At 35.8% G+C, this 10888-nt stretch overlaps 1 protein-coding gene and 1 long non-coding RNA gene across 2 annotated transcripts; one reads left to right on the plus strand and one right to left on the minus strand.

Annotated features, from left to right (window-relative positions):
- The first annotated feature begins 7264 nt into the window (after window positions 1–7264).
- Window positions 7265–7890, plus strand: LOC139195908 (uncharacterized). Its single transcript, XR_011580986.1, has 2 exons — window positions 7265–7583; window positions 7693–7890. It is a non-coding gene; the product is annotated as an uncharacterized lncRNA (long non-coding RNA).
- A 1111-nt stretch (window positions 7891–9001) lies between these two features.
- Window positions 9002–10686, minus strand: LOC103405694 (uncharacterized protein At4g06744-like). The gene is made up of 2 exons (XM_008344721.4): window positions 10138–10686; window positions 9002–10002 (listed from the first exon to the last, which is right to left on the minus strand). Exons 1-2 carry the CDS (start codon window positions 10610–10612, stop codon window positions 9197–9199), a joined length of 1281 nt encoding a protein of 426 aa, XP_008342943.3. The 5' UTR covers window positions 10613–10686; the 3' UTR covers window positions 9002–9196.
- Between the last annotated feature and the right edge of the window lie 202 nt (window positions 10687–10888).

A 10888-nucleotide genomic window follows, 5' to 3' on the forward strand; every position in this document is an offset into this window, starting at 1 on the left:
AGGCCGGCGATGTTGTATGGCACAGAATGTTGGGCAGTGAAGCATCAACACGTACACAAAATGGGTTTGGACATGTGCAAAGAAGGCCTACTGACACTCCGGTTCGAAGATGTGACTACGGGATAGGGGTTCAGGGCCGAAGGGGTAGAGAAAGACCTAGGAAAACTTTGGAAGAGACCCTAGGAAAAGACTTAGAGTACTTGGATCTAACGGAGGACATGACACAAAACCGAGCGCAATGGCGTTCTAGGATTCATATAGCCGACCCCACGTAGTGGGAAAAGGCTTTGTTGTTGTTGTTGTTGTTGTTGTGGTTAGTCCTTGGTTTCTGGGATTAGTTAGTGAAATGTTGAATTGTTGTTCCAGCATTTTCTAGGCAGCCAAACAGATAAATTATGTTCATTTAATAGGAATCAAATGATCCCTATGATTTATTAGTTCTGATTATTTATTGGTTTGAGTGGTTTTTTAGCAATTTGATACTGTTGGGAATTGCAGATAGTGTTTGAGCACCGACGGAGGGGAAGAACTGGAGGAGGTGTGCGAGTTTGAGGGTGAGCGAGCCTGGATTGGCCTCATTGCAGTGGCTAAGGAGGGGAAGGTGGCGATGGTTGTTCAAATTACCAATCTCCACCTTAATTTTGTTTGCCACTTAGAACCTGCATAAATGTTTTCTGTAGCAACCCTTTCATTGAAAATTATTTCAATTTCATTTTCAGTTTGCTTTGGTAAAAAAGTGTGGTTTTCTAGTTCACTTTGATAAATAGTTCAGTTTGCTTTGGTAAAAAAAGTGTGGTTTTCTAGTTTACTTTGATAAATAATTCAGGTTGTTTTAGTATTTCATAAATAGTTCAGTTTGCTTTAGTAAAAAAATTGTGGTTTTCTAGTTCACTTTGATAAATAGTTCAGTTTGCTTTGGCAAAAAGTGTGGTTTTCTAGTTCAAAAAGGTGTGGTTTTCTAGTTCACTTTAATAAATAGTTCAGTTTGTTAAATAGTTCAATTTGCTTTGGTAAAAAATTGTGGTTTTCTATTTCAATTCGATAAATAGTTTAGTTTGCTTTGGTAAAAAAATGTGCTTTAGTTTGATAAATAGTTCAGTTTCATTTGGTAAAAAAATGTGGTTTTCTAGTTCACTTTGATAAATAGTTCAGTTTATAAATAGTTCAGATTAATAAATAGTTCATTTTGATAAATAGTTCAGTTTGCTGTGGTAAAAAAGTGTGGTTTAGTTTGATAAATAGTTCAGTTTGCTTTGGTAAAAAAATGTGGTTTTCTAGTTCAATTTGATAAATAGTTCAATTTGCTTTGGTAAAAAAGTGTGGTTTTCTAGTTCACTTTGATAAATAGTTCAGTTTGCTTTGGTAAAAAAAGTGTGGTTTTCTAGTTTACTTTGATAAATAGTTCAGTTTGTTTTGGTATTTCATAAATAGTTAAGTTTGCTTTAGTAAAAAAAGTGTGGTTTTCTAGTTCACTTTGATAAATAGTTCAGTTTGCTTTGGCAAAAAGTGTGGTTTTCTAGTTCAAAAAGGTGTGGTTATCTAGTTCACTTTAATAAATAGTTCAGTTTGTTAAATAGTTCAATTTGCTTTGGTAAAAAATTGTGGTTTTCTAGTTCAATTCGATAAATAGTTCAGTTTGCTTTGGTAAAAAAATGTGCTTTAGTTTGATAAATAGTTCAGTTTCATTTGGTAAAAAAATGTGGTTTTCTAGTTCACTTTGATAAATAGTTCAGTTTATAAATAGTTCAGATTGATAAATAGTTCATTTTGATAAATAGTTTAGTTTGCTGTGGTAAAAAAGTGTGGTTTAGTTTGATAAATAATTCAGTTTGCTTTGGTAAAAAAATGTGGTTTTCTAGTTCAGTTTGATAAATAGTTCAATTTGCTTTGGTAAAAAAGTGTGGTTTTCTAGTTCAATTTAATAAATAGTTAAGTAATGTGGTTTTCTAGTTCAGTTTGATAAATAGTTCAGTTTGCTTTGGTAAAAAAGTGTGGTTTTCTAGTTCAATTTAATAAATAGTTAAGTTTGATTTGGTAAAAAAATTTGGTTTTCTAGTTTACTTTGATAAATAGTTTAGTTTGATAAATAGTTCAGTTTGCTGTGGTAAAAAAGTGTGGTTTAATTTGATAAATAGTTCAGTTTGCTTTGGTAAAAAAGTGTGGTTTTCTAGTTCACTTTGATAAATAGTTCAGTTTGCTGTGGTAAAAAAGTGTGATTTAGTTTCATAAATAGTTCAATTTGCTTTGGTAAAAAAGTGTGGTTTTCTAGTTCACTTTGATAAATAGTTCAGTTTGCTTTGGTAAAAAAGTGTGGTTTTCTAGTTCAATTTAATAAATAGTTAAGTTTGATTTGGTAAAAAAATTTGGTTTTCTAGTTTACTTTGATAAATAGTTTAGTTTGATAAATAGTTCAGTTTGCTGTGGTAAAAAAGTGTGGTTTAGTTTGATAAATAGTTCAGTTTGCTTTGGTAAAAAAGTGTGGTTTTCTAGTTCACTTTGATAAATAGTTCAGTTTGCTGTGATAAAAAAGTGTGATTTAGTTTCATAAATAGTTCAATTTGCTTTGGTAAAAAAGTGTGGTTTTCTAGTTCACTTTGATAAATAGTTCAGTTTGCTTTGGTAAAAAAGTGTGGTTTTCTAGTTCAATTTAATAAATAGTTAAGTTTGATTTGGTAAAAAAATGTGGTTTTCTAGTTTACTTTGATAAATAGTTCAGTTTGGTAAATAGTTAAGTTTGTTGTGGTAAAAAAGTATGGTTTAGTCTGATAAATAGTTCAATTTGCTTTGGTAAAAATGTGTGGTTTTCTAGTTCACTTTGATAAATAGTTCAGTTTGATTTGGTAAAAAAATGTGGTTTTCTAGTTCAGTTTGATAAATAGTTCAGTTTGCTGTGGTAAAAAAGTGTGATTTAGTTTCATAAATAGTTCAATTTGTTTTGGTAAAAAAATGTGGTTTTCTAGTTCAGTTTGATAAATAGTTCAGTTTGCTTTGGTAAAAAAGTGTGGTTTTCTAGTTCAATTTGATAAATAATTCAGTTTGATAAATAGTTTAGTTTGCTTTGGTAAAAAAATGTGGTTTTCTAGTTCAGTTTGATAAATAATTCACTTTGATAAATAGTTCATTTTGCTGTGGTAAAAAAGTGTGGTTTAGTTTGATAAATAGTTCAGTTTGCTTTGGTAAAAAAATATGGTTTTCTAGTTCAGTTTAATAAATAGTTCAGTTTACTTTGGTAAAAAAGTGTGGTTTTCTAGTTCAGTTTGATTTGGTTAAAAAAATGTGGTTTTCTAGTTCAGTTTGATAAATAGTTCAGTTTGTTGTGGTAAAAAAGTGTGGTTTAGTTTGATAAATAGTTCAGTTTGCTTTGGTAAAAAAGTGTGGTTTTCTAGTTCAGTTTGCTTTAGTTAAAAAATGTGGTTTAGTTTGATAAATAGTTCAATTTGATAAATAGTTCAGTTTGCTTTGGTAAAAATCAAAGCAATTAACTAAACTAATCACAATTTCCTAACTTTTAATTTGAACACATCACAATTTCCAACACAATAATCCAAAATTAAAGATAAAAGAGAAAGGGCTTGTTAATACCAAGAACTTGTGCAGTTGGTGTTGCAATAGATCATTGGATTCATAGAAATCTCAAGCGTTCGAGAACTAATGATGTATGCAAAAGAAATTCAACAGCAAAGATTCAAAATCGTAAATTGCAAACAGGAATGAAACAACAACATGCAAATTTTTGAAAACAAAAACCAGATCGAAAGAGAAAGGTAACGTGTTATACTGACAGGCGCGCCACATAGCCAATACTATGGGCCACAACGATAACATGGCTGACGATATTTTGCAGATTTTTTCCAACTTCAACGGTAGGTTCTCTCGCGAGAAATTGGCTTCCGAAGACGAACGCACTCGCAGCTGCGCTGCCCTCGAGCTCTCGCTAAAGTCGCTGAGCCGTCGGACCTCACAGTATGTTACTGCTAACCACCCAATCTGGTGCTACTCAGCTGATTCCGCGGCGTTTCTTAACTTAATCGACGACCTCATCGCCACCATCCAGGACTGGAGTCCCATGGTCGACGACAAGTCCGTCGGCGTTTGCCTCGCGCGTGCTGAGGATCTTATGCAGCAGGCCATGTTCCGGCTCGAAGACGAGTTCAGATCCTTGGTCAAACATGGTGGCGAGTCACGAAAACTCAATCGCGCGTTTCGTGGCGAGTCGAATGGCGTGTTGTTGTTTGACTCGGGAGATGATGAAGAAGAAGAGGATGAGGAGGTAATCAGGGACGGTGAAAAACACCAGATCCCTAATGCTCAGTCGATCGGCAACTACGACATCGTGATCGATGTACTTCTTTCTGGAACCATCAACGACCTCCATGAGTGCTAAGCGGATGGTGGCGGCGGGGTTTAGAAAGGAGTGCTCGCACATGTACAGAAGCTGCCGGAGATAGTTCCTGGAAGAGAGCATGTCGAGGCTAGGCTTGCAGAAGCTGAGCATCGAAGAGGTTCAGAAGACGCCACGGCAGGACCTCAAAGACGAAATCGAGCTTGCAGATATTAGACGGAGAGATTGAAATAGGGAGGGAGAGATAAAGCTTGCCGTCAAGGGCAAAAGCGGAATGTTATTGCTTGGGCTATTCTTATTGGGCTGATTTAAAATTGAACTTTGTACTAACCATTAAATAAACTGTAACATGGTTTTTGGTTAAAACTTAATGTTTTTAAGCCCTTTTGGTTAGTTTTCCTTTTATTTAAAAGGAAGAAGAAATATTAAGAATCTACAAATTGTGAATGCAGACCAAGATTTTGACCAATTTTTGCATCCAACTCAACTCAAAAGGAAGAAGAAATGTATAGACCCACACTATCTACTAATCAAGTATCTAATTTCCTTAAGAACTTAGAAGTTAGATGGCCTCAAAGCTTGCCAAATTACTGCAAAATTATCAATTCAATCATTAATCTACTGCAAAATTAACTCTAGTAACCTAGTTCGAAAACCCTAAAATCCCAAATTCCAATTTAAAAACCCTAAAATCCCTACACCCAAAATTCAAAATTTCAAATTAATAACAAAACCCTAATTCAAAATTACCTAAATTTTAGAGGGATGATGGCTGGTACTAGACCAGTGTCCTCGATGACGGTGATGGGGTGATGGCTGTCACGACGGCGGGGGTTGCTGTCAAAAAAGAGAGAATCGACGGCAGGGTTGATGTCCTAGCCCCTGGGTTCTCTGGGATTTGTCGATGAGGATGATGGGTGGTGCTGTTGTGTTCACCGAGGAGAATCGACAGTTGGTGAGGGGGATGACGATTGGAGTTTAGGGAACTGTCGATGAGGGAATGACTGAGAGTCTGAGAGTGAGAGTGAGAGTCAAGAAGAGAGAGATAGAGAACTTAGGGTAAAACTAAAACTAACGGTTCAGATTAGATATGGTAACTTTTTCATCAATCTGGTCCGTCCATTTTAATTACAAACGGGCCGGTTCGGGTACCCGTAGTTCCTATACTCCAAGAACCGGCCCAAACCGAAAATCACAAAGGCCGCCCCAGCCCGCCCCGTTTCTCTTTTTTAAAAGTAGGAACCTGCCCATACCTGCCCCGAACCGCCATTACCCGCTGATTATTTCTTAAATTGAACCGACTATTTCTTAAAGTGAACACTAGTACTATCACTATTTCTTAAATTAAACACTGATTATTTCTTAAACTAAACGCTGACTATTTCTATAACTGAACACGAGTATTATCATTATTTCTTAAACTGAACACTGGTACTATCACTATTTCTTAAACTGAATACTGACTATTTCGTAAAATGAACATTGACTATTTCGTAAACTGAATCGACTATTTCTTAAATTGAACACTAGTACTATCACTATTTCTTAAATTAAACACTGATTATTTCTTAAACTGAACACTGACTATTTCTATAACTGAACACGAGTATTATCATTATTTCTTAAACTGAACACTTGTACTATCACTATTTCTTAAACAGAATACTGACTATTTCGTAAACTGAAATGACTATTTCTTAAACTGAACACTGACTATTTTTTAAACAGAACACCCACTATTTCTAGAATTGAACACGTGTATTATCATTATTTCTTAAATTGAACACTGGTACTATCACTATTTCATAAATTGAATATTGACTATTTCGTAAATTGAATTTTGACTATTTCTTAAATTAAATATTGACTATTTCTTAAATTGAACTGTGATACTACCAAAAAGGATATACATGATGGGAAAGAGAAGAGGAAGCTTATCAAGCATTTGAGTGTATCTCATTACCATGATTCCAGCTCCTGTTACAATACCCATTAGGAAATTAGGAACCACAAGCTTATGAGCGTGCAAGGCACACGTCAATCCGTGTTTAGTTTCAGAAATAGTCAATTTACGAAATAGTGTAATACTGTGTTCAGTTTCAGAAATAGTAATCGAGTTCAGTTTTAGAAATAGTACCTTATTCAGTTTAAGAAATAGTCGTTTAAGAAATAGTGTAGTACTCGTGTCAATTTCAGAAATAGGAACCGCGTTCAGTTTCAGAAATAATATCCGTATTCAATTTCAGAATTAGTCGATTTAAGAAATAGTGTAGTACTAGTGTTCATTTTTCAGAAATAGTCAATGTTTAATTTTAGAAATAGTATAATACATGTGTTCAGTTTTAACAATAGTGATAATACTAGTGTACAATTTAAGAAAGTGACAAGCTCGTGTTCAATGATTAGTTTAAGAAATAATGTAGTGTCAGTTTCAGAACTAACGCCGAAGCTAGAGCCTACCTTTCTGTTCCAATCTAAGTTCCAAGCTCTACGAAATTGATCACAACTAACGTCGTGTACGTTTGCACTCTTTTCTTTTGTTTTTTAATATCTCTATATAGATATAATACTAATATTATGTATGCAACTACTACAACATATGCCTGCATTGTGATTGACGGGTAGGAAGAGAGATGAAAATTTGAGAAGTGGTGATCGCTATTTATAGATGTGGAGGTCGGCTACAAACCTACTAAGGCTTAGTAGCCAAGTACTTAGCAGCCAAGTAAATATGTCGATAAATGTAGGGTAAATGACTAGGCTTGTGAAGGTATTTGTGTTAACAATATGCCAGCATAATCATCTAAGGAAATCGACACATGCATGAAAACGTGTCAATTAACTAGCAACATCATTGAACAAATGTTGCCACGTTTTGTGTAGGTCTCGCCTCTAAGCTTGTTAGACTTATTCATCCTGCGAATTTACAAAAGACATTTAATACGTTATGTATTTTTTGAAAACGGAAAACGAAAACTGGCGAGGAAAGAAGAGCCACAACAAAGTCCGATAAAAACCAGCAAAGAGAATCAAACCCAGTTGAAGTCGAAATCAGAGGCACCATCGGCAATGCTATTATATTCAACCCTAGATTCAAATCCATGGCCGCGGTGGCCGATTGGGACGAAGAGAGCCTTCTAATTGCAAGCCGGGTGGTCGACGATACAGCGGAGAGAGATTTTAAACACAGAAGACGCTCTGTCTTGGACTCCAAGACCCCACCCACCAATTCATCAAGAAGGTATCAAATAATATGGATTATTCAATCTTTCTTGAAAATTATCTTATTCGTCCCGTTTGGATTGAACGATTTGGATTTGGATTTTGAATCTTTTGCTTTTTCTGTTCAGAGTTGGAATTGGAATTGCTAAGATTGAAGGAGATTTGAGGTTATGGATGGTAAATGGACATTAACTTGCAGTCAGGGGCAAAATAGAAAATTCATTGCTTAGGTCATTTTAATTGGGCTGGTTTAGTATTGGACTTTGTCCTAACCATTAAATAAAGTTAGTACATGGTTTTTGGTTAATATTCAAAGTTTTCAAGCCCTTATCATTAGTTTTCCTTAAAATATATGTTCAAACATGTGCTTAGCAATAGTTGGAACAACCTACTTTGAAGAAGTTAAGGTTCCACCATAAAACCAATTAGCAATATGAGAAGTAGCACAACTTCTTATAAGCCCATGCAAGGTTCCTATTCTCATCAATGTGGTATTTGACAACCTGTTCTGATACCATGAAGAAAGTTAAGGTTCCACCATAAAACTAATTGACAATATGGCATGTAGTCCAACCTTTTATAAACCCATGCAAGATCCCTTCTCCCATCAATATGAAATTCATTCTCAATACTACTATACCTCAAAGACAGAATAATAAGTCTGCAGATTTATTATATGGAATGCACTTTTTCTTTTTGCACTGGGTGCTCAATCACATCCTTTTTAGGTGGTCATGACTTAACTTCTCATGCTCTATCCATTTCAGTTAGGCAAGTGGAGCACTATGCTTTGTTCTTCTTTGTCTTACTTTTTTTCTTAATAATCTAGTGGTGCACTAACATTTAATAATCTTAAACCCTGATTTGAAGTTCAAACTTCATAATACCGGCCACAACTCATACATGAGAAGAAATTAATTCACAATAACAAAATCTTTTATTCCACGTTCATTTAATGTAATAGATATTAGTCTAGTGGGTATTTCTCTTCATTTGAAAGTAAGAGGTCTTAGGTTCGATTCTCGCCAAAGGCAAATTTGAACCACATTGCTAGCCCATTGTACAGCTTAACCAACTACCTCACCCCCTTAGTGTAGATAATACCGTTTGTTCAAAAAAAAAACCGTAGTAGATTTTAGTCACATTTTTTGTTAACATGTAGACTTTATGTAGAATTGACTTACACAAAATAGGTCTCACATTTATAAAAATGTGGTCATAATAGTGTGACAGAGGTAGGATAACAAAAGGAGTGTGATATCTACATACCCCATTTTACTTCTCACACACTTTTTAAATTTTCGACCGTTGGATCGGATGAATTGAAGAAAATCAACGGACAGAAATTATCAAGGGATGTGTGAAAAGTAAAATAGGGTGTGTAGATAGCACACCCCATAACAAAATAGACTGAGCTAGAAACTTGGTATGTTGGACTAGAGCTCCAAGGTAGCTTTTTACTCATACTGACCAAACTTGGTATATCGTGTGTTTAATCATATACCATACAACTGACAATAATTATGATACAAAACTTGCATCCCTATTTCTTGGTACTATATAAATATTTGCATCGATATATGCTTGAGTCCTTAACCATATAGCTATAAGCCAATACCAAATCCTCACAAGTCACAATCTATGCTTCGAAAAAGCAGCATTATCAGACACCAAATGCCCCTTCGATTTTGGTGGAACCTTACAAGGCAGTAAACTAAACGTCGACGGGTCCGGGCAACTTCTAGGGTTCACGAAAAACAAGGCACACTCCTCCACTGATCTTTGATCAGCAAGATGCTGAATACAGTTCTTCCTCAAGTCAAGAACCCCATTTTTTATCAGCTGCCTACAAATAGGCCCGACCGACGTGAAATAGTTGTTGGACAGCGATAAATTGACCAAATTTCCTAGTTCGCACACCACCTCCGGCACCTTTCCGTACAGTAAGTTTCCGGCAAAATTAAGTTCCTCCATCTTGTCCAAGCATCCCAATGAACAGGGTAGCGGGCCGGTCAATCGGTTGTTTCCGGCATCAAAAAGTGTTGCATCTCTTAAAAACCCTAGTTCATAAGGGATGCAACCTGTGATCAAATTGTTCAATAATAGTACTTCTTTCAACGATGATGAAGCGCTGCCGATGCTTTTTGGGATTGGGCCGGTGAATCTGTTGTTGGCTAAAGTGAGATAAAGGGCTCGTGTAGCTCCAAGGTTGTCCGGGAGTTTTTGTATGAAATTGTTGTTATTAATGAAAAGGACGTCTAGGGTTTGCTTGAAAATTTGGGGTGGTACGGACCCAGTGAAGGAATTGTAGCGGATGTCCAAGAATGATAGACTATTCATGGTGAGAACAGCAGTAGGAAAAGGGCCAGAGAAGTTGTTGTTGCTTATGTCAAGCTCATAGAGGTATTGGAGATTTGCAATTTTTGGAGAAACGATACCTGATCACGGTAATCAAATAAATGATAACAGAAATATTGAGTCTGAAAAATACGAAAAATATCAATCTCAAGAGATCATACAAAATTTTGAGTGAAATCTACAACAAGAAAATATTGAAAAAAATGTTGTACTACCTGAGAAATTATTGGAGTTAGCATGAAAAAGTGCTAGGTCAGGAAGTTGATCGATGAAGCCGTCAAGAGTGGGAGCACTGAGCTGGAAGCCATTGAAATCTATGGATGCAAGTGTAGTGGCGCTTTTATTGTCTGGAGGGTTATCACAGTAGAAACCCTTGTAGTTGCATATGTCGGAGCCAACCCAGGTTTGAGTGATGCCTAATGGGTCAGAAATGATCATGTTCCTAAAGGTCATGATTATAGGGTAAACAAGAGCTAGTCTTTGGTCTGCGAAGTTCAGAAGTTGGGGGATTAATGGAGGTAACGGGGGAAGGGGGACTAAAGGAGGTAATGGGGGAAGGGGGATTAAAGGAGGTAAGATTGATGAGCTTTCTGAGTCTGTGCAAATTACACCATCAAAGAAACAAGGAATTAGGATGATGAAGAAGGCATGAAACAGATGTTCAATGTTTAGTAAAATGAAATTTCCCATTCGACAGAAGCGTGTTTTTGAGATTGAGAGATCAGACGAAGGTGGCAAGTGGTGACTAAAAGACAATGGTGATCGCTTGGTATTTTATAGGTGTTGATGTGATGGATAATGTGCTGCAGTCTAAATTTCATGATGGAAACGCCTCCATATGCTTAGCATTTGTGTTAGTGGATTCGAACCTATACAAAACACTATAGTTTTCCCACTCTTTTTGGCAGGTGAAGATCTCTCTCTCTCTCTCTCTCTCTCTCTCTCTCTCTCTCTCTCTCTCTCTCT

This window comes from Malus domestica, chromosome 05, assembly GCF_042453785.1.
Source record: "Malus domestica chromosome 05, GDT2T_hap1".
NCBI lineage: Eukaryota > Viridiplantae > Streptophyta > Magnoliopsida > Rosales > Rosaceae > Malus > Malus domestica.